This window comes from Bolinopsis microptera, chromosome 2 (genome assembly GCF_026151205.1).
Source record: "Bolinopsis microptera isolate Bmic1 chromosome 2, MBARI_Bmic_1.0, whole genome shotgun sequence".
NCBI lineage: Eukaryota > Metazoa > Ctenophora > Tentaculata > Lobata > Bolinopsidae > Bolinopsis > Bolinopsis microptera.
Window position 1 is genome coordinate 9,848,734 of NC_087073.1, and position 23,429 is coordinate 9,872,162.

Consider the following 23,429-nt stretch of genomic DNA (forward strand, 5'->3'; position numbering starts at 1 on the left):
AAACCTTGTGACACTTTTCGACTCTCTCGGTTAGGTCACTGCTATATTACTCAAAAACCCAGTAGCAATTACCTATTATAAGTTATCGATCTAAACTGTTCTCCAATATAACTTCCATTCATTTAAGCGCTTAGCAGTATGTAATAGTAGCCGAGACCGCTACTGTATCCCGGTCTTCAAATGCCCATAAAGGATGGTAAGTCGAAGAGGTACCACAAGATTGGTTTCCTGGGAGAGGGTCAGTTCGCGACAGTGTTCAAGGCTGAAGACACTCACAATGATAACATGATTGTAGCTGTTAAAAAGATAAAACTGGGCTGCAGGGCTGAAGCCAAAGATGGGATTAACAGGACGGCAGTCAGAGAGATAAAACTACTGCAAGAAGTCGATCATCCTAACATTTGTGGGGTAAGTTATTGATTTTATTGTGTCATTGCTAAGTTGATCACAAATAACTTCTAAAGTTAAATTGTAATATTGCAATCATTGATTTTGTTGAACATGTATGAATTATAACAACTAGATCATGTGACCGTACCATTAACTCTTCTACGAAGTTATAATCGATTTAACCATGTTTGGCTCCCTCTTCTGTCAAGTTTGTCATGTTGTTTCTGATTTGGTGAAATTGGATCTCTGAGAGTACAATACTTTCAGTTATTAGACGTGTTCGGTACAAAGAGCAATATCTCGCTTGTCATTCCTTACATGACGACCGATCTCGAGGTAATGTGCAGAGTGAATGGATTCGATTTGAGAGCTTAGATTTCTATCACTCGGGCTAACTTGTGGATTGTGACATAACATCACATTTACTCAACTTTATATTGTGGGATAAGGCTGGTTTTAGAAACTATGGATTTTATAGAAATACAGACTGTTAACTTATTAATAGTAACACAAAGTGACACTTCTTTAGATTTGGTATTAGAAAATATTTTGGTTTCATCGGACTCAACAAATTTTCAGAAAATAATCAAGGAGCCGACAATCATTTTGAGTCCAGCTGATATAAAGAGCTACGTTATGATGACTCTAAGGGGACTGGAGTACCTTCACAAGAAGTGGATTCTCCACAGGGTAATACTAATAGGGAATAATGTGAAATAAAAGCCAACATAAACTCCATTTTTGTATGGACACAAAACAACAGTTTAGGTTTGTGATTGAAACGTGGAGTAATGACCTTGAGCGTCATGTTTCCGGTCGAATCACGACAAACCCTTCTTAAGACAAGACTCCGGTCACAATTATTGCTTAACGTCAATATCTCAGGATATAAAGCCCAACAACATGCTGATCGACTCCAACGGTATACTGAAGATAACCGATTTCGGTTTGGCTCGTACGTTTGGATCCCCCAGTAAAAATTACTCGCACATTGTTGTAACAAGGTAACTTTATGTACGACTGTTATTTCCGTATTTATTTAAAGTGTACCTTTTTGTATGAATAGATTTTGAAATACCTAAAATCAGATATTGATATTTTTCATCCTAAATTTTTTGCAAAAACTGGATCCCAACCGGCGACCGGTGCCAGCGGTGCCCATATTTTGTCCATTTTTGGCCCAATTATGCAAAATCACCTTAATTTGCCCAAAACACAGATTTTATAGCTAGAAGTCTTCTGAACTTGTATACACATTTTATCCGGATTGGACATAAAATGGCTGAGTTATGAGCCAAACATCATATGCCCATATTTGGGCATCACACGCACCAAATTTGATAGATTTCAGCCCATTAATTTTATGGAGACTAACTTTATATGAAAGTTAAGTCTAAACTACGTATTCTCTGTGAGTTATAGCTCAATATCTATTGGAATGTAGAAACTAAACCCATAAGACCGCCAAAAATGAACAAAATCGCCCATATCCCAGTTTCCCATGAAAATTCAGGATATTTTGACGTTTTCGCAGATTTTCTGGTCCGGTTTATGTTTTCTTTCCCGTCAAAATGTCTCATATGAGTCCGTGAAACATGTCTCGTATGAGTCGTAACTCAGTTTTTTTACGAGTTTTAAAATATCATTTATAAAGTTATAACATTCAAATAATTTCTTTTAAATCTCACATACACACACCTTTCATAAATGTAACCGTATAAGGTTAAAAAAACCGATCTTGCCCGTTGAACGACTTATGAATAATACAGTTCGATTTAATTAACGTATTTATGACTTGAAATCATAAAACTGAAAATATATTTTTTTTTTTTTTATTAAATACTTTTCAAATTTTACAGAGTACAGCAATAGATGAATATAAAATAGAATCGTTCAAAATATCGCCCCCATCTGTAAAATATGATGGGCACCCAAACACGGTAAACACATAGTGAACTATGTCCGCAGTAACTTGGACCCATTACATCGAATTAATCTAAATCCAAAAATTTATGAAAAACTATTTAATAACAAACAAATCCATGGTGAATAACTGTGGATATAGAGTCAAAATTGGTATTTCAATACGTCAAATTCCAGATACATTAGATACAGGTCTGAAATGGTCATTAATGTGTGAGAAGGTGTGCGGGTGAAGTGTGATATGATGTTGAAAGTATAGGAAGGTAGATAAAAAATTAATAAAACAAAAATAATAATAATATGGGGAGCAAAGAGACTAGGCTAGACTGTTGTTTCACTATCCAATAAACATTTCCATAGATGCTTAGTGACCTCAGCTTTGAAAAGACTAGTAGACACAATCTGTCTTACCTGTAAAGGGAGTCCATTCCACAGTATATGGGTTCTGTAGAAAAATGATTTTGCCAGTGGGCTATTTGAGGTACATGTGGTGTGTGAATTCTGACTTAACTTAGGTAAAATTGATGACACAATAGACAGACTGTCGAGGTGGCAACGTCTTAGTCGAGAAGTGCCCTGATATAAAGAGAGATAGTGAGGCAGCGATACAGGAATTAAATTGTTAAGAACTTTGTGGAAAAAAATAAGATCATTCAAGTCAAACTTTTGAGACAAAGGGAGAATGTCGACAAGCTTGCACTTTTTGACATATTGCTCAGGTGGATAACTGCGGCCCTCTTCAGACAGAATCCATTTAATAGCTCTCTTTTGGAGACTTTCTAATTTATCACTAAGTGATTTTTTACAAGGGCGCCAGATTATGGAACAATTTTCGAATTGGCTACGAACCAGGGAGAGGTAAAGCGCCCGGCGACGTTTCTGATCAATGACAATATGGCCATCTCTTCTGACCATACCAAGTTGTTGGCAGGCCTTAGTATAAATTCTGTCGCACTGACTATTCCAACTTAGCTTAGGAGTAACATCGACTCCAAGATCTTTTTCTAACTCTACATACACAAGAGGAGAGCCATCAAGATTATATGCGAATGGAGGAGATAAAGATGGTTTTCCTGAAACAATAAGCACTTTACATTTTGCTGGATGGAATCGCATTTTGTTTCTTAGTGCCCAGTCAGAGAGATAGTCTATATCCATTTGTAAATTAGTATTATCAGAAGATGAATGTATTTTACGCCAGATTTTTGTATCATCGGCATACAAAACAATATCAGTATTATCCGAAAGGCCAAGAGGAATATCATTGATAAACAATACAAAAAGTAAGGGACCAAGAATAGAGCCCTGGGGGACACCAGAATTAACTGAGAGGGTAGATGACATCTCATTACCAATAACCACTCTTTGGTAACGGCCTTGAAGGTAATTGGTAAGAAATTTGAGAAGTGTACCATCAATGTTATATAAGGTCTTTAGCTTATGAAGAAGGATATCATGATTTACAGAATCAAATGCCTTAGCAAAATCAAAATACACAACATGATTGATAATGTTTTCGTTAAGAGACAATGCCAGGCTATCACAAAAGTCAACCATATTGGTTGTGCATGACTTGTGCTCTAGAAAACCATGCTGCCTGGGATCAAGAAGGGTACTTGTCAAAGAAAGCAGTTTACGTTTAACAATGCGCTCAAAAACTTTCATGACTAAACAAGTAAGGGATATTGGTCTATAGTTTTCAACCTCACTTTTCTTACCTTTCTTAAATATTGGGACAACATTTGCAAGTTTCCATTCTTGTGGAATGTAGCCGCTGTTGTAAGATCCACGAAAAATGCATGTTAGAGGGTAAGCTAAACCTACGGAACAATTTTTGAGAATTTTACCGTGTATGCCATCTGGTCCCTGGGCTTTATTTGAATTAATATTTGAAAGAAGCTTACGAACATCCCGATGATCGAAGTCAATATCAAAATCAACATCATTGACATAGGAGATGTCAGTGTCATAAAGTGAAGGATCCGAAAACTGGTTATAAAAGAAAGAATTGAAAAGTTCAGCTTGAGCTTTGGGTTTGAACCGAAGCTGTCCAGAATAACTAACACAATTAGGAATACGGCAGGAGTTAGATTTATACTTAACATGTGACCAAAACTTCTTAGTTATAAGCGCTGGATCATCACTATTGAAAAGATTGTCTCTTATTTTGGCTGATGAAAGCCTCTTAAAATCTTTACGGCTAGTAACAAACTTTAACTCATCAGAAATAGAACCAGAAATTTTAAATTTAGCTCTGAGTCTATCTTTTTTACGGCATGAAGAAAAAAGTTCACTATCGAACCACGGGGGTTGAAACTCTGATTTAATAGTTACTTTAGGAATATGTATATCAACTAAATTCATAATGCAGTCTTTAACTAACTTCCAAGACGAATCAGGATCTAGGCATTCTAGGACTTGCCAATTAATCGAGCATAATTCACGATTAATCATGTCCCAGTTTGCTTTCTTATAATTATAGATTTTACGTTTAGGAGTTTTCTTGCGGGAAAAGGAGCTTTTAATTGAAAAAGTGACAGGAAAATGATCAGATTTGCACACGGAATGAGGATCACAGACATTCAAGTTATCGATTGTGTTATCATAATTACTGAGAAGAATGTCTAATGTATTACCACTTTTATGGGTGGGTGATGTGATCAACTGGGAGAGAGAAAGATCACTGAAAGAATCTATGAAGGATTGCTCAATAGGTACGGTACTGGATGAAGATAGCCAGTCTGTATGGGGGAGATTAAAATCACCAATAACATAGATTTTAGGGGGATTCTTTTTGGAAACTAGCTTGCGAATATAACTAACTATGACATCATGATTAGGTAACCCAAGAGTTCCTACTCTATAACAAGTACAGATTACAATACTCTCTTTGTTAGGAAAAGCAATTTTAACGGCAAGCATTTCTGCACCTAGGCTAACTGGTAGTCGGGTTGTAGTGGCATCGAGATCAGACCGAACAGCCAAAAGAACACCACCTCCATTTTCCCTAAACTTTTTAGGGTTATTAGGATCTTGAGGATGAGTCTTTCTCGTGCGGTCATTGCGGAAGATTTCATATTGAGAAGAAGGAAAGATTTCGTTGCTAGAAATAGATTTTTTGAGCCAAGTCTCATTTAGGGCAATTATGTCAGGCTGCTCTATGTTAGCAAAGGATTGAAGTTCGGAAATCTTATTACCATCAAGAAGGGGATGGGAGGAGCTTAGGTTACTGAAAGGAATAAGACCTTGGACATTTTGGTAGAGTACAGATAGGGAGTTGGGACCTGGATTAAGCATAGAAGGATTAACAAGAGTTATCAAAAGAAAGTTAAGAGAGAAAACCCAAAGAATGAATAAAGAGACTAGACGCCTGAGGCGGCTGGAATACTTGGCTCTATTCATCTTACCAGGGAGAAGAACATTTCTTATAAACCATGAGGAGATAATTACAAAGAAAAGTTTGATGTGGGAGCAAGCAAGAAATGGTATAAGATAACGTGGGCTGTCAAGGAGTAGAGAGGAATGAATATTAGAATCTAGGGGGAGTACAGTGTTCATGGACCTAGTCGTGGAGAGAAGAATTGGGAGAAAGTAAGTCATGATAAGAGAATAGAAGAGAAACATATGATTATGATAATTGTAGTTGATGTGTGGGGTGCATGGAGACTTAAATGTGTAAATTTTGTTAGGTATAAACGTGTTGATATGTATATGTGCATTTCTTGACTGTGTACGAGGCCTTTTGCATGCAAAAAGACCTATTCTAAGTCTAAACGATTCATTGTCTAACATATGGGAAAATGGGCAGTGACCGAATGTACCTGAAATAGGAGGCATAAAATTGAGAAAAAGATTAAATCAGAGATTTGTTTGAGTTTTAATTTTAGGCGCAACGTCTTAATCAAAATATTAAATGAAAGAAAAGATCAAAGATTTAAATTCCCAGAAGATTATTTACAACCCTGTCAAAACTGTGTTCGTTTACAACAAACTTAAGCCAAGTGGACAGTAAACCTACTCCTCTCATGTTGAGATGAAGCCAATCATGGTATAGAAGTTCATTACAGGATCTAAAGTCTCGAGTTAAAAAGTCTGAGAAACAGTCTAAGAACACGCAATTATTATTTAGGCATAAGTCTTTAAGTAGAATATTAAAATCTAGAACATTCTTTGCTATGTAGGAATATAAACACTTAATAGGAAGACAACATTGGATAATTATAATTGCAGCGGGAAATAACTGCTTAGTGGTGTCAATTAAGTCATTAAGATACTTCCTAAGGAACTGAACCCCATACTTAGAATGTTTTATGTCATTTGTACCAACACTCAATATAATCTTTTCAATATCGTCAGCTTCTGCAGCTGCATGAGTTTTATGAAAATGCTGAATATTTTCAGTGATGTCTCTAATTTTTGCACCACTTTGGGACACATTGATTACTTTCCTTCCCCGGAATCCCAACTTATTTGTCCGTACGAATTTTGTCATTGACGTACCAAACAGGACAGTGGTTTTCCTGCTCTTCGGTTTTCTTGGAGCATTTCGGTAGTAGAGGGTTGGTGTTGAGGTGGTGGTGGGCGGCATAGGAATTGTAGTGAAGACATTCTGCTCCCTGACTACATTTGTATCTGTCTTCGGTATCTGGCAGCGAAAAGATAAGCTATACCGAGTCTCCTTAGCTGATCTCTCTGCACGAACCTTGTGAAGACAATATTCCTGACACCCCGGTTTCATAATATACAAACTACAGTCCTTTGGGGTGATATGGCATTTACTGTTACATCGCTTATCCCCATTTTCTGGAATTATGTCGAGGGTCCTCTCAGCTCCAAATGAAACTACATAAATACCTTGCGACTGGTCAAGAGACACCTCGTCGTCGTTGTGGTACCTAGTTGCACAAGAACCAGACTTGTACATGCTTGCTAGGCATGAGTTTAGCTTGCAGCCAAACTTGGAGTTGATATCATGCATAAGCTCTGATATCCCAGGATAATTTAAAATATCGATTGGCTCCTTAGTCGTGGTGTGTCCATTTGAGGAAGACCATACATATTCTTCTCCAGTGGAAGTGAGCCACTTTGTGGCAGTTTTCACAGCAGTTTGCTTGGCCATAAGTGTTTCAAGTTCAGACATCAACGTGCCATGTTGAACACTCTTGTTTTGAACAAAATCTGAATGCAACTCCAAGAAGTCCTCGCATTTCACAGAATCCCTCTTAAGTTTCATGACATTCTCAACACTGGCCTTAAGAGCTTTCAGCTCTTTTAATGAAAACGAGTTTAAAACATTGGTAACAGAATTCAGATCCATAGTGAAGGAAAGAGGGAGGAGAAGATGGCGGTGAGGGAGGAGAAAATGGCGAAGTCAATACTGTAGCCCAGGAAATAGATGCGTTGCTTAGGATACAAACGGTCACGTCATAGTCTCTTCTATCGCTTTGACATTGGGACCTAAAATTATTTGTTATATAGTGGTGTTGAAAGTATTAAATTAAATTAAATTACTTATTAAATTAATTATCGAATTACTAAAACTAAAATGACGGTTATAGTCCGTTAAACCCTTGTTTCCGCTGTTAGTGGAGCTGCCTGAATGTTGATGAGAGTGAATCTGCAAGGCCGTATTTTTTCAAAAAGAAACTGTCGAAAGCTGTTGACTGATGCGGTGTAGATGAAGACGTTTGAAACGTAGTTGATAAGTATCAACCGGCCACAGATAATGATACTGATCTTGGTTTTTGTGTTTGCCTGGTCAGCGTGCAGGTACTTGTTGCCCAGAAAGTTCATCACAATGTGAGGACTGTAGGTCAGACTGTAAACCAGTGCTACCAGTAAAACTGCCAGGACTCCCTGCCATCTTATTGTCTCTCGACCTCGTTTGGCAATCTGATGAGCTGAAGTTATCAACCCGATTGTGGACACTAGGACTATTATATTCGGGACCATCGCCACTAAAAATGAAATAGCTGGCAGGAGGTATTTCCAAACAGGATCCGAGAAATCGTACATGCAGGCTATTCGAACGTTATCGTAGTATATGCTGTCGGGGTTGACGATGATGAGGATTGCCGCAGGGATCACGGACCAAGCCCAAACAACTGCTGCGAGAAGATGACCTCTCTTCCGCTCCCAGAGCTGGGCACGAAATGGTTTTTGTAAGCTTACAAACTTACAGGTTGTCAGGGCACAGATATGGCAAACACTGCTATGTCCACAAATCAATATCAAGTAGAAATGGACCTTGCAGAAGGTGTATCCGAAGGGCCAATAATCCACCATAGTTGCTATGGTTGCTGGTATCATTAGCACGATGGTACTGGCCAGATCGGACACAGCCAAGTGTTGAATAAGGGTCCCAGTTACCTTGTCCAATCGGAATGCGTTGTACTTGATGCTGCCCATTAGAATGAGAGTGTTGCCTGTCACTCCGAGCAAGATAAGAACTAGACCAAATGCTATTGAAGTGTACTTTACGGGAGTGTAGTATTCCGTGTTCAGATAGAGGTCGGAGAGGGTGTTGTTCTTCATCAACATGTCCAGTTCGTGAAAAATAATTTCGTTGAATGAGCTGAATATCAATCTTCAAGAACATAAGGAATATTGTGCGAAATAGATAGTGGTCTCAGATCAATCTAAGGTGTTAATTCAAAATTGGGAGAGCTGGTAGCCGCCTTTACCGGGCAAGCTGTGCTAATGCTTTTAACCGAGCAAATAATAATAGTCTATTAATACATTCTCTGACGGTTGTACTTGATAAATAAGGGTAAATAAGTGGATTTCTTGGAAACCATTTGATCTCGAAAAGAACTATTACAAAAGGCTCTACTAATGGCTGAAAGGTAGGCGCTAAGCTGTGTCCACTTTGTAACGGGCGTTTCTAAATTATAAACTTTCTCTATAAGTTTGACATGTTGCGATGATTTTCAAACATTCTTTTTACTAACATGGACAGTCGGAGAGTGGTTAAATTAACCTGAAAGACGATCTAATGTTTTATCCCATATTTTATCAGGTGGTACCGGGCACCGGAGCTGTTGTTTGGAGCTCAGTCATATGGTACAGGTGTGGATATCTGGGCGGTGGGCTGCGTTGCGGCGGAGCTCCTTCAAAAGGTACATGGCATCTTACTACGGATCTTATTTAATTTTAAGATACCCTTTACTTTGACACGAGTCAACTTATTCACAGTATTAGTAGTAGAGGCAACTACAAAATTCCACCCGGTACTTATTTGAATTAAAATGGATCATCTTTTAAAATACCAACTCATTTTAGTATTTAACTCATCTAATTACTTTCAGAATCCATTTCTGCCGGGGGAGAGCGATCTAAACCAACTACAGAGAATATTCGAGACGCTGGGCACACCAACGGAGGAAGACTGGCCCGGACTTACTTCACTCCCTGACTATGTGGCATTTAAACCCTGCCCTGGTATACCATTATCAGATATCTTTATCGCTGCTGACGATCATACCATCAACATGTTGCACGAGATGCTCAGATTTGATCCCGCTAAACGTGTTAATTGTACTCAGGTTTGTGGCTTGAAGTGGCTTGAAGTGGCTTGACGTGGCTGGAAGATTTATATTCGTAATATGTTGTGAATTATCCATTACAATAATCTACAAATATCTACATTTATCTACAAAAAATGTATATCTCAAATATGTGCCCAGAAATTCTACTGAATTTTTGGAGATAAATGTATAAATTTGTAGAATTTGTAGAATTTTCGTGAATTATCCATTGACAATAATCTACAAATATCTACATTTATCTACAAAAAATGTAATCTCAAATATGTGCCCAGAAATTCTACTGAATTTTTGGAGATAAATGTATAAATTTGTAGAATGTCATCCACTTTTTTCGTGGATTATCCATTCTACATTAATCTACAAATATCTACAAATATCCACTTGGCCCCCCCCCCCCCCCCCCCCTATATAATCATGACGTTACCAGTACCACCTCACTGTATTGACATATTCAGGAAGGGTTTTTAAATGTTCAAATAATTATGTCTATCATGTCCACATTAGTGTAAAATAAGATGGCACCAGAACAGTCCTCCCGGGCGTACCAATGGTCTACTTTGCCTGCTCACAAAGGTACGGTAGCGAAGTGGCGTACACGGGTAATTAAAATGTACTAGGGTACGATAGAGAAGTGTCGTACACGGTACTTAAGAAATACACGGGTACGATCTTGAAGTATCGTACGCGGTACTTGAAGAAATATACGAGTACGATATCGAAGTCTCGTACACGAATACCTGCAAATCTCTAGCTCTCAAGCTCTGCAAATTCACTCTAACTCTTACAGGCTACTGAGTGCCGTATAACTTTAAAAGATCGAATGACTTGATCGAGTCCTAAGTTAGGTAGGAACAAAGGAAACAGGGGGTTCGAACAATAAGTCTCGAAAGGTAATAAATTACTATTAGATCAATAAACCAAGACTAGCGACTCGAAGGCCACGCTACACTGTCCTCGGAAGCGGTAACTTTTACAACCTTACCGTTAAATGCTTACCGAAGAACTGCCGCTAACGGGGCAAGCAAAACCTACCAGCTCTGGGTCACGTGACATCACATGGCGAACCACGTGACACCGCGCGGCCCAGTCTGTCCAATAACCTAACTTAACTAGCTAACCTGACTAACACGTGCCTTCCTCCGCAAAACCATCCATAATCTATTCCACTAATCTAATCTAATCTTATACTAATCCTAACGGTTATTCAACACTTATACTAGAATATTCTCAAAGATCTAAAAAGCCTAATATATATATAAATACTGCTGCAACTAGCTTACCATATTACACTATATCCCCCGGGAAAATTTAATCGATTTAGTCAATATCTCCAGGAGGTATTGACAAATTCGACTAAATCCCCCCCTACCTATTAAAATCCTAAAATACTAAAACCTACACCACTAAAAAATCTAAAGAAAATGCACGTATAAACCCTCACGTGACTAACACTGACCCTAAAACCCCACGTGCTAACCTCACGTGTCCAACTCCATACACAATCAAAAAATTTCACGTAATACACTGCACGTGTAAAAAACTTTCAACTACAAAATAAACAATTACGCACATATAATAAATGCTCGTAACAACAAATATTAAAATTATCCCGTGATAACTATCACGACATCACGTCATACAAACATAAAATTTCAAATATATATACACACTTGCTACCCTCTAGTCTCTCCTAAATTGTCCTAACTGTCCTTTCCAAATTGTCCCTCCTGCTGTCTCTGCTCCTGTCTCTGATGTTAATTTGACTGATGTAGAATGTAGATGTAGTATCTGTATCGTCTCCTGCATTCTCCACTTGGTGATCGATGCCTGAAAAATACTCCTCTACTCGGCACACCCAGTCACGAACCCTCTACTCCTCATCATGTTCAGTACGCTTTAGGTACGAACCTACTGTAACTAAGAAATTCTGTACGCTCAGGTACAAACTAACTTAACTAAAATGCTCAGTACGCTTAGGTACGAACATACTCTAACTAAGAAATTCTGTACGCGTAGGTACAAACTAACTTAACTAAAATGCTCAGTACGCTTAGGTACGAACATACTCTAACTAAGAAATTCTGTACGCCTAGGTACAAACTAACTTAACTAAAATGCTCAGTACGCTTAGGTACGAACATACTCTAACTAAGAAATTCTGTACGCGTAGGTACAAACTAACTTAACTAAAATGCTCAGTACGCTTAGGTACGAACATACTCTAACTAAGAAATTCTGTACGCTCAGGTACAAACTAACTTAACTAAAATGCTCAGTACGCTTTAGGTACTAACATACCTATCTAAAATGCTCAGTACGCTTTAGGTACTAACATACTTAACTAAAATGCTCAGTACGCTTAGGTACGAACCTGCTAGTCACCTCAAACTGTCATATACATAGATATGAAGTCAATCATCTAGATTAAGACCTTATCGGCACATGAATATCAAAAGTCAACTAAAGGCGAATCTAGGCATCAGGAGCGATGCTCTACCGGATTTAAAGGTGACTCACACTCTACACTCTACTCTACTCCACGGTTCAACAACTAACTCCACCTCTCGCAAACTCTCCACTCTCCAGGGTAGCAAGCCCTCCTAAAAAAAACACAGACATCACTAAAAATATCAACTGATATCAAGGACACCAGGCATACCCTAAGCACGGCGGGAGATAAGAAATGCAACGATGACTACCTTCCACAGGTTCCAGGTAGTCTGCAAAACATGACAACAATCGTCGTATCTGCCCGAGCAACAGGTAGTTAACTGGCATCCCGTGACCAGCAATTCTCTAAAACCCAAGTTTTCTCTTTACCCTCTTCAATACCACATTAATTCTTGACACCGGTCTATAGTAATCCGGCCTCTTTAACTGAGCTCTATTTCTTAGAGAACGTCCTCCACTGGCTACAGGCGTACTCTGTTCATCAGGTGAGTAAGCTAGTGTATTGTTGCTCTCCCCCAGCTCGACAGGACTTAAACTATCCTCTATCTCGGATGTAGGTTCCTCAACCCCTCTGCTCCACCCGGGTGTGTAGAAAGATCCAAAACTTGATCCCGTCTCCTGGATCGGTGATGAATTATGAACCGGAGTGTTAACCCTAGCTGGTGTCTGAGGGTCATGTTGGATTGAAATTTCCTGATTTTCCGTTCTGAAAGGAAGTGTATATTCCGGTGATAGAGGTACGTCAGGAATATCAATATTTTGACTAGACAAGGTACTCTCTCGAACCACAGAACTGCCTCTCTCCACATGCTCAGGCATCCACTCCTCATCACTACTGCTATCACTATCCTCACTGTCCCTTCTCACTGGGTCTTTTCTCACTGGCTCCGCAGTATATCTGCTGTCTTCACGAATCACTACTCTTTTCTTCGAGAATCTGTTCATCTCGTAGTGCTTCATTTTACAAATGTTCGTGACCTTCTCTAGCCCAGGTCCGTACTCCACCACATACAAGTGATCATTTATTACCTTCTTCACCTTGCACGGACCCCTAAATCGTGGAGCAAACTTGTGTTTAGGACATTGCACTAACACGAAACAAAAGTCGTTCTCCTTAAAGTAAGGACCATGCAGGTTTCGATCATGTTGCCTCTGTGCATACATGAAATCTACATTCGCACTCTCTCTCACTCTCCTGATGATTCTCTTCATTTCTCTGTGAAGCTCGTACGCCTCCCTGGCAGCGGCGTTCCTCGTATCTGGCTGATGCTGTTCTCTATCATCTAACATCAGATTCAACGGCAAGTTGACCTCTCTGCCAAATATCATCTTGTGAGCAGAATACCCAGTTCTCCGGTTCTTCAAACAGTTCAAGGCAAATGTACTCTTGTCCAGGTACATATCCCAACAGTGCTCCTTTCCCCTAGGAATGCATGCTCGCAATGCTCGATTTGTTCTCTTGTTGTTGCTCTCAGCACGGGCCGTGCTAGACGCTTTATACGATGTTCCGTGAGTTTTCTTGCACTCGAAAGACTCCCAAACTTCCTTGAAGAATTCAGCTCTGAATCCGGGGTGATTATCCACAATTAATTCCCGACACATTCCGAACTTTAATACCCAGTTCTTCATTATTGCTGCTATATTCTCCTTAGCAGTCTGACTCTTGACTGGAACGGCTACCAGATAGTTAGACCAGGCATCAGAGATAGTAAGGATGTATCGATATCCTCGGGGTGTTCTCTGATTTACTGTCGGTACTATGTGATCAATCACAATAGCGTCATTGAAATGATGGAAGAATAAATGTTTGAGCGGTGCTTTCAGATAAGCTTTTGGCTGCTTCATCTCTCCGCATCTTATGCACGCTTTGATGTACATTTTGAAGTCCTGCTCCATCTTCGGCCAGTAGAAGTACTCCCTGCATTTCTCCACACAGGTGCTGATTCCCGGATGACAGTTGGTGATGTTGTCGTGAAACAGTCTCATGATCTCCTCTTCATAGCTGTCTGGTATCACGATTAACTCTCTCGAATCTTTCTCTTTTCTTGAAACCCACTTTCTCTTCAAGAGTCCGCTTTCATCCACTTTCATCAAGCTAAATTGGGTCCAATAGGTGATCAATTTGTCTGGCACACGGTTCACCTGGATTGTTCCCCGGGCGCCGTCTTTAACCCACTGTTTCACAATTCTCAATATTGGATCCAAGTCCTGCTCCGTCTTGATCCTCTCCAAGTCTGGTAAGCATTGTTTGTCTGTTTCTGTATCTGGTACTGCAAAGGTAACCTGTTTACAATTACCCTGCTTCTTCTGAAGTCGTGGCATCACATTGATGCTGCAAATACATACAGGAACATCCTTCTCCTCGAGCTTTACCATCCTCACATGTCCATCATGGTTGTCCTCGAATAGGAGTTGTAGATCACTTTTCTCCGTTTGATCCCTCTTAGACACCTTGTTTTCATCATGCTCATCAATTATCATCTCATCTTTACTCTGCTCTCTCCATATCTCATTCCTCCAGCCATGTACCCCCTCACTGATTACTATCTCGCTCCCACTACTACACACTCTGCTGTTCTCTCCCATACCGCACATGACGTTATCAGCGTCACTCACCACACCAGGACTCTTCTCAGAGGATTCACTAACGTCAGAAGCGTTGTGATCACGTGTAACATTACTAGAGGATTCACTAACGTCAGAAGCGTTGTGATCACGTGTAACATTACTAGAGGATTCACTAACGTCAGAAGCGTTGTGATTACGTGTAACATTACTAGAGGATTCACTAACGTCAGAAGCGTTGTGATCACGTGTAACATTACTAGAGGATTCACTAACGTCAGAAGCGTTGTGATCACGTGTAACATTACTAGAGGATTCACTAACGTCAGAAGCGTTGTGATCACGTGTAACATTACTAGAGGATTCACTAACGTCAGAAGCGTTGTGATCACGTGTAACATTACTAGAGGATTCACTAACGTCAGAAGCGTTGTGATCACGTGTAACATTACTGGAGGATTCACTAACGTCAGAAGCGTTGTGATCACGTGTAACATTACTAGAGGATTCACTAACGTCAGAAGCGTTGTGACTCGGGATGGTATCGACACCCAGAGACCTGGTAAACTCCTCTCCCCTCGATCTCTCCGCTCCACTGACTTCTGTCTGGCATGATGCTTCCACGAATTTCCTTCTGAATGGAAATCTGCTCAAAAAGTCACACAGCGTGTTCTCTTTTCCTTCAATGTGCACGATATCAAAGGAGTAGTTGGAGAGTTCCTGGCACTTCCTGATTAAAGCAGGATCTGATTTTGAGAACAGGGTGTCGCTCGCTGATAGGAGACTCTTACAGTCCGTTATAACTTTGAACTTGGTGTTTCTGAGATACATCTTCCAGTGATCAATGGCTATCACCATGGCATCAAATTCTAGCTGTGTCTGGCTCCTTTCTCTCTTGTAGGGTGGTACAGCTTTACTATAGAATGCTACTATTCTCCTCTCTCTCTTTCCATCTCGTACTATCTCCTGGCTCAAGGTAGCTCCGTATCCATGTTTGCTAGCGTCCACTGTCAGGTGATATGACTGGAATGGGTCCTCTGTATCAGGTATAGCCAACATCGTACTCTCCGCCACCGCTCTCTTTAGCTCCTCAAACGCCTCCTGGCACTCACTTGTCCACTCAAACTTTGCTTCCTTCGTAGTGAGCTTGTGAAGAGGCTTCGCGATTACGCTGTATCTGGGTATCCACTTCCTCACGTAGTTCAAGGCACCTAACACTTCTTGAACCCTCTTCACAGTGGTGGGAACAGGTAAGGCAAGTAGATCCTTAACCCTGTCCTCTGTGATCTGTACTCCGTCCTCGCTGATTGACACACCCACGAATGTAACTTTCTCCCTCAGTAGCATACATTTCTTGGGGGTCAACGTCAGATTCGCTTGAACCAGTCTCATCAGCAGGATCTCCAATCTGTCGAGATGTTCGCTCACAGTCTTTGAACTCAGGAACAGATCGTCGATGAAGAATATCAACTGTTCTATCGGAACTGTTGCCAGAAGTTTCCACATCACCTTCGAGAACACGCTACTGGAGTTCTTGTGACCCATGATCATACGAGCCCAACAGTATGACCTTCCCCTGTGCATGAACGCTGTAACCTTCTTCGAATCTTCAGAGTATGGTATCTGCCAGAAGCTCTTAGAGAGATCGAAACTTGAATAAATAGAATCTGATCCTATCGTGTCTAACACGTGATTCAAGTTGGGTAACGGGTATTTCTCATCCATGCAGACTTTGTTGGTACCCCTCAGGTCTGCTACCAACCTCCATGATTCAGGATCTGTATTCTTTTTGACCAGAAATATAGGATGGTTGAAGTCACTGGGTCCTTTCAGGGGCTCTGCTATTCCCGCTCTCACCATCTGTTCAATTTGGCGGTCCATCTCTGGCTGAAGTTTGTACGGGGTAGGTATAGGATATGTCCAGCTGGGCGACTCTCCCTCCTTCATCTTGATCTTTGCTTCATACATATTGCAGCACCCGATATCAAATTCATCATGCGAGAAGCAGTCCCTGAATCTCCAGATTATCTCCTTCAGTCTGGTCTTCTCAGTGTTAGACATTGCCACCTCTATCTCGTCCAGCCCGAGCCTCTCAAATAACTCACTCTGAATCCATTTCTCCCCACCTATCTGTCCTGGCTCACTCCTGGTCTCCTGAGCTTGGTCATCAATTGCAGTCCCTCTCACTCCGACATCGTGACCCCTGCTCCTTTGCACGCCGTGTATGAAGTCTTGATCGCCTACAGGCTTCAACAGTGCAATGATCTTGTTCTTGTGAATTGTTATCGGTTCATCAGTTGCGTTAATACACTTCATCGGGATCAGTCTCTTCTCAGAGTGCACAACTGCATGAGCGAACAGAATTCCTGTCTCTCCAATTCCTTGCTTGTACTGTGGCTCAATCAAACCCTTGAAGTTCACTCCTTTCGCCTGCAGCTTTCCACTGATGTATTGCACCGTGTTTGGAGGAATGACTGTGACTCTGCTACATCTCACTTTTATCTGCTGCTTTACATTCTCCGGCTTTTCCGTGAACGGCACCTCATCTCCGTTATGCAGCACCAATCTGCACTTGTTATAATCCAGCGTCACTCTATTCGATCTCAAGAAGTCATCTCCAATCAGGAACTCTGTGTCTAACAGATCAGTTACCACGAAAGTGTGCACAAACTTATTTCCAGCAACCACCACTTCCATCTCTAACTCTCCTCTGATTTGTATCGTGTCTTGAGAAAATGACTTCAAGGTCATGTCACACGGTCGGATCCCGCTCTCTAGTCTCAGTCCTCTCACAAAACCCGTGGACACAATACTCACAGCCGACCCGCTGTCAACAAAAAGGTAGGCTGCCACTCCTCTGCAACTCCCAGCCACCAAGATGTGTTTCCAGTTCACCGCATTCACCTCCTTCTGCTTCCCATATGATTTTAATTGCGACTGATGGGAAATGAATTTTGTCCAGTCGCACGCCCGTTTAAATGGTCTCTCTGCATTCCATGCTGTTCATTCACTGTGGGTCTGTACTGCCCTCCTCGTTCTCCAGATTGCCCTCTGTTGACGTTACAGAATCTCTGAATGTGTCCCTCACCCTGACAATTATAACAAATCAATGGCCTGCGACTCTCTCCTCTACTCGCACCTCCACTCGCCCCTCTACTCGCACCTCTACTCGCACCTCTGCTACTCCGCTCAACCGGACTCACTCTACTCCTACAAACACTGGCAACATGCCCTTTACCTCCACACAGCTGACACACAATATTGCTCCAACACGAGTCAGCCTTGTGACCCTTCTTCCCACACATCTGACAGTCATTCTCATCCTCTTCTTTCTCACCTTGCCTGCCAACACCATAAGTAGGTGTCGAGAATTCCAGTGTAGTCATCGGATCACTGTCCATATCTCCCTCTACTGCCTTGGATATGTGCTCCTCCTGTACAGCTAACCGGATCACGCTATCAAAATCCTCTGTCTCCGTGTTCATCTGAAGGAGCCGTCTTTTAATAGCAGAGTCTTTCACGCCCTGTATCAACACAGTGATACCTGCACTCTCTCTCTCCACAGCTCTCGGGTAGATCTTCTCAGCAGTATCCCGTATTCTCTCTGCGAACTGCTCCACGCTCTCCAACACTTCCTGCTTCATCTTATGGAACGTTGTCCTCATTATTCTTGCATCAGTAGCGGGATATAGCTCTCTTTTCACCGCACCAATCAGCATCTTCACGTCACCTCTCTCATCACTGGATAGCCGGATGTTCTTCACTTTCTTGAACTTTGCATCGTCTTCTATCTGATTTGCAAGCCTCAAGTCGAGATTGTCCTTTACTCCGCATAACAGGACCCACTGCTCGAATCTCTGCAGAAATGTACAGAAATCATCATTTTTCCTGTACCTCGGCGCCTTACATTTCATCGTGTACTCTCCCTTATCTCTCTCTGTATTTCCGGGTTGCAAATCACCACTATCAGTTGTTCTCGCTCTTTCTTGCAACAAGTTGCTCGTTCTCTCCATCTTTACATCTTGTTCCCTCATCAATCTCTCTCGCTCAAGCTCTGCTTCTTCTCTCCACCTGTTCATATCTCTCTCCAACTCTCTCACTCTGCTCAAACACTCCTCTCTCTTCTCGCTCAAATCAAACAACTCCACTTTGCTCTCTTTTATCTCCGCCTCTTTCTCACTTGTGTCCCAAGACTTCATTTCCAATTTCACCTCCACAATCTGATCCACAACCCGTTTTTCCTCCTCTACTAGTTTTCTCATCTCCTGCTCCATGTTTGTGAGTCCAGACATAGTACCACTTTCCTAGGTTCTCCAGATAGTGTAAAATAAGGTTGCACCAGAACAGTCCTCCCGGGCGTACCAATGGTCTACTTTGCCTGCTCACAAAGGTACGGTAGCGAAGTGGCGTACACGGGTAATTAAAATGTACTAGGGTACGATAGAGAAGTGTCGTACACGGTACTTAAGAAATACACGGGTACGATCTTGAAGTATCGTACGCGGTACTTGAAGAAATATACGAGTACGATATCGAAGTCTCGTACACGAATACCTGCAAATCTCTAGCTCTCAAGCTCTGCAAATTCACTCTAACTCTTACAGGCTACTGAGTGCCGTATAACTTTAAAAGATCGAATGACTTGATCGAGTCCTAAGTTAGGTAGGAACAAAGGAAACAGGGGGTTCGAACAATAAGTCTCGAAAGGTAATAAATTACTATTAGATCAATAAACCAAGACTAGCGACTCGAAGGCCACGCTACACTGTCCTCGGAAGCGGTAACTTTTACAACCTTACCGTTAAATGCTTACCGAAGAACTGCCGCTAACGGGGCAAGCAAAACCTACCAGCTCTGGGTCACGTGACATCACATGGCGAACCACGTGACACCGCGCGGCCCAGTCTGTCCAATAACCTAACTTAACTAGCTAACCTGACTAACACGTGCCTTCCTCCGCAAAACCATCCATAATCTATTCCACTAATCTAATCTAATCTTATACTAATCCTAACGGTTATTCAACACTTATACTAGAATATTCTCAAAGATCTAAAAAGCCTAATATATATATAAATACTGCTGCAACTAGCTTACCATATTACACTAACATAATACACGTCCACAATCTACATAATACATATAGTGTACAATCATCTATTACAATGTACACCCTCAACAGGCCCTGCAGTCCAAGTATTTCTACTCCGACCCTAAACCAACCCATCCCGAGAATCTACCAGTTCTACGAGACTGGGATCAGGATCCAAGCCCTTCAGAGATGCTGATGACTGCTGGAACCAAACGGCCTTTCGGCAGAATGGCACCTCTTGATCCCTCGCTGTCTAAGAAACTGTTGTTCTAGAGACGAGTTGTTCATTAATAATTTAGCGACCTTTATATAACGCTAATTTGTCCTGTTAATGCGATTAATGCAACAGTAAACTGGTAAATATGGGTCGAATTTTCTCATAGTAGCGGCAGATATGATCAAAATTGTAATTGTTTATGTCTATTTTTATTTGAATTTCTTAAAGTTAACTCCTGATTTCTTACACAGTAATTTTAACTTTTTCATGAAATCCACTGACTATTATTTACGAAAGTTCTCCCGACCAAGGTTGATGATTCTAATGTATTTGATACTAAATGTTATTGTTAAAAACTTTAAACTTGTATTCTATATTCATGTCTCATCGCTCCGAAGGCAGACAATTTGTTTGACCTATAGTTTTTTACATGCATCAAAATCTGAATCTACGTGCGTCCCGTTACATCCATCTTAAATAGAATTCTCTGTTTTTTTCACAGTTCTCCCCGATCGTGGCTCTCTTGCATTTTCATGAATTGAGTCTGATTTTTTATGAGTTTATGCTTCTTCTTCTCCATAACGACTCCAAGTTCCTTTCTGTCCAGTTTTCCGTCATTATTCTCATCAACCAGCCCCATTATCATACTCCCCGCCAGTTCTAATTCCTCTACGTTTACGTCTGATTCCTTTCGTGACATCCTGCCTGATGATAATGGCATGAGATTAATTGCTCTTAATTTTCACATCACCGGTTCAACTGTTCATATTGCTTGAGATATTTTAGAGATCATGTAAATAGTGGGAATTTTGAATTAGTTAAATTATCCTAATTACCACAGACTTTCAAGTTTCAACCTCCCTACCGGCCGCCGCGCCTTTTCCTTTTAAAACTAACACGTCACGTTTTAGAAACCCTTTCCCTCGGGCATCCTCAAGTGATATCATTCATAGGCACTAGACTGTGAAATATTTTGGACGAGGGAACAACTAATTTTAACTTACTAAGTGGTTGCTGGTCTATTCTGAAAACATCCCGGAAAGCTAATTTTAACTTACTAAGTGGTTGCTGGTCTATTCTGAGAACATCCCGGACAAAAGCCAGGAACTCCGGCCCTTCTACAACTCCACTTTCATCATGATCGTAGTGCTTGAATATCTCTCCAAGGTTCTTCTGTTGTAGCGATTTTGGGCAGATATCTAGAAAGTTCTTTTCAATATTTAGGAGTTCTGCAAGCTCTCTCAACTGGAGACGACCATCTCCGTTCACATCTCCACGTTCAAATAACCTGTTAGGTGATGGGTGTTCAATAAGTGTGATTATCACGTTGTTGCGACAAAGTAAAACAAAAAGCGAGCGTTTTCCTTTGTCGCAATAAAGTGACGATCAGATATTTTGGTTACTCATCATTGTAAATGCGATTCATTGACAATGTTTCTATCCAATGATTACAGTTAGGTTCAGTGTCTTTGAAATACAAAGAACAAAACGTGTAAGTAAAGTTCACTACTAACGTGTCAATAAAACTCTGCAACTCCTCTTCCTTTATCTTGAACCCTACACTCTCCAGCCCGTATCCGTCCTCCATTTTATGTTGCTGTTTAGCCAGGATCCTCCTCACTAAACTACTGGTCTCCTCTCTGTCCAGGAACCCATTACCGTCACTATCGTACTCTCTCCACATCTTCATGAACAGGACGCTGGGCGTTTGGCGAGAACTCGACATCTCGTAGTGTCTGATATTTTATTATATTGGGGATTATTAGAGAATCAGGGGGCGATTTGTTGGAAATTACTTTAGACGTCTAAACTTAAAGTTCTGCACCTTTAAACTACATGCAGGTATATTCGGGTCAATTGGCATTGTTCCTGCGACTAGTCTATTTTTAGATGAACTTTTCAGCGCATATTTGTAGCTTCAAAGTATGTAATTAAAACTATCCCAAATATCTGCTAGGATGGCGCTTGGAAGTTGATAAAGTGCTGAACTGGAGATGATGTAACCTGGCGAACATATCCCCTGGGAGAGGCAGCAGCACGGTCACGCGATGCACCGAGACGTAGTGATCCAGTGTGTTGGTCAGAGCCCCACTAATCTTGGTGAACGGACCGAATCACTACATGACTGAATCCCTAACGGACTGAATCACTACCAATCACTATTGGTAGGGATTGAGGTATATTTTAGGACTGAATCACTACCGGACTGAATCACTACCGCTAATATCTAAACCTAACCACTTTGATGTGATCCCTACTGAACTTTGCAATAAAGGCATAATTATTCGTATTTCATTAGTTAATTATTTTATTTTTTGTTAATTATTATTAGATTTTTCGTGATAATTGACTAAGCAGAAATTTGGTCAAAGAATAATAGATAATATACTGATACAGTAATTTAAATCACACAATAATAAGTAAACATTAAAGCATTAACCCAAAATCTTAGATCCAACAGCTTTCAGAAACTCGGTAACATCCCCAAAGTTATCATAATCATCAACAATACGTTGCATCTCCAGGTCAAACTTCTCCCACTTTGCTGCTCTCTTGAAGGGTCTTCTGGTGATTACACAGGATTACACAGGATTACACAGGATTAAAATTAAATTATAGATCCATTATCATGGACCGTCATAATTGTTTACAGAAGTTAATGAAAACAATCATCTTTGCTTGAAGTCAGGGCCAGGGTAACAGTGGTGTGCCCACCTATGAGTGAAATTGAAACGTAGCGCGCCTGAAACGTCGCGCGCCTGAAACGTCGCGCGCCTGAAAGCATGACAATGTCAGCCGCGCTGAAAGCTTTCATAAGGTTTCAGTAATCGCGTCTGCGGCAAATTAGAAAATTTTTAAAAATTTGCCAGTATTTGTCACAATTTGGCGGGACTGGAATATGATGCATTGGTTCGGTTAAAAAACCACCAGATATAATGATAACAAGATTAACGGTGACTGAAATATGGCGAAAACTTGTTTAGCCCACAGCTATTGAAAATGTAGAGTTTACGAAGCTTGATGACTTAATGATAACACAATTCTTTTAGGCAGATAAAGATATTAAATCAAATACATGAAAACATAGCACGGCATGATAATCGAATGAAAATTATGTTGACCATCAGTCTTAGTGCCATGTCCGCAAGTGTACTTGTCCCCTTTTGAATCCATGAGCTATTGGGACATTAGCGGACATGGTTTTTGGGACATTAGCGAAACTAGAGTTAACGAAGCTCAAGTT

The 23,429-nt window shown here is 40.8% G+C and overlaps 4 protein-coding genes across 7 annotated transcripts in view; 2 read left to right on the plus strand and 2 right to left on the minus strand.

Moving 5' to 3' along the window:
• LOC134811547 (E3 ubiquitin-protein ligase BRE1A-like) overlaps positions 1-7,810 on the minus strand; it is an 84,198-nt gene extending 76,388 nt beyond the window's left edge. The window contains exon 1 of one of the 2 annotated variants that reach the window (XM_063818484.1): positions 7,771-7,810. The gene's annotated coding sequence lies outside the window, so the exon portion shown is untranslated. The remainder of the gene's footprint in view (positions 1-7,770) is intronic. The other variant, XM_063818483.1, reaches the window with a different exon arrangement.
• LOC134811550 (cyclin-dependent kinase 7-like) lies at positions 120-20,718 on the plus strand. The gene is made up of 7 exons (XM_063818492.1): positions 120-408; positions 658-726; positions 970-1,080; positions 1,276-1,394; positions 9,332-9,431; positions 9,621-9,857; positions 20,059-20,718. The coding sequence occupies exons 1-7, from the start codon at positions 181-183 to the stop codon at positions 20,239-20,241; spliced, it is 1,047 nt and encodes a 348-aa protein (XP_063674562.1). The 5' UTR covers positions 120-180; the 3' UTR covers positions 20,242-20,718.
• Positions 20,606-22,278, minus strand: LOC134811553 (calbindin-32-like). Its single transcript, XM_063818495.1, has 4 exons — positions 22,190-22,278; positions 21,700-21,921; positions 21,244-21,473; positions 20,606-20,890 (listed from the first exon to the last, which is right to left on the minus strand). The coding sequence occupies exons 1-4, from the start codon at positions 22,198-22,200 to the stop codon at positions 20,682-20,684; spliced, it is 672 nt and encodes a 223-aa protein (XP_063674565.1). The 5' UTR covers positions 22,201-22,278; the 3' UTR covers positions 20,606-20,681.
• LOC134811548 (uncharacterized) overlaps positions 22,141-23,429 on the plus strand; it is a 31,135-nt gene continuing 29,846 nt past the window's right edge. For 2 of the 3 annotated variants that reach the window (XM_063818488.1, XM_063818487.1), the window contains exon 1: positions 22,141-22,285. Coding sequence is in view for 1 of the 3 variants with exons in the window: in XM_063818487.1 (XP_063674557.1) it covers positions 22,234-22,285 (52 nt within the window). In the remaining 2 variants the exon portion in view is untranslated. The remainder of the gene's footprint in view (positions 22,286-23,429) is intronic. The other variant, XM_063818489.1, reaches the window with a different exon arrangement.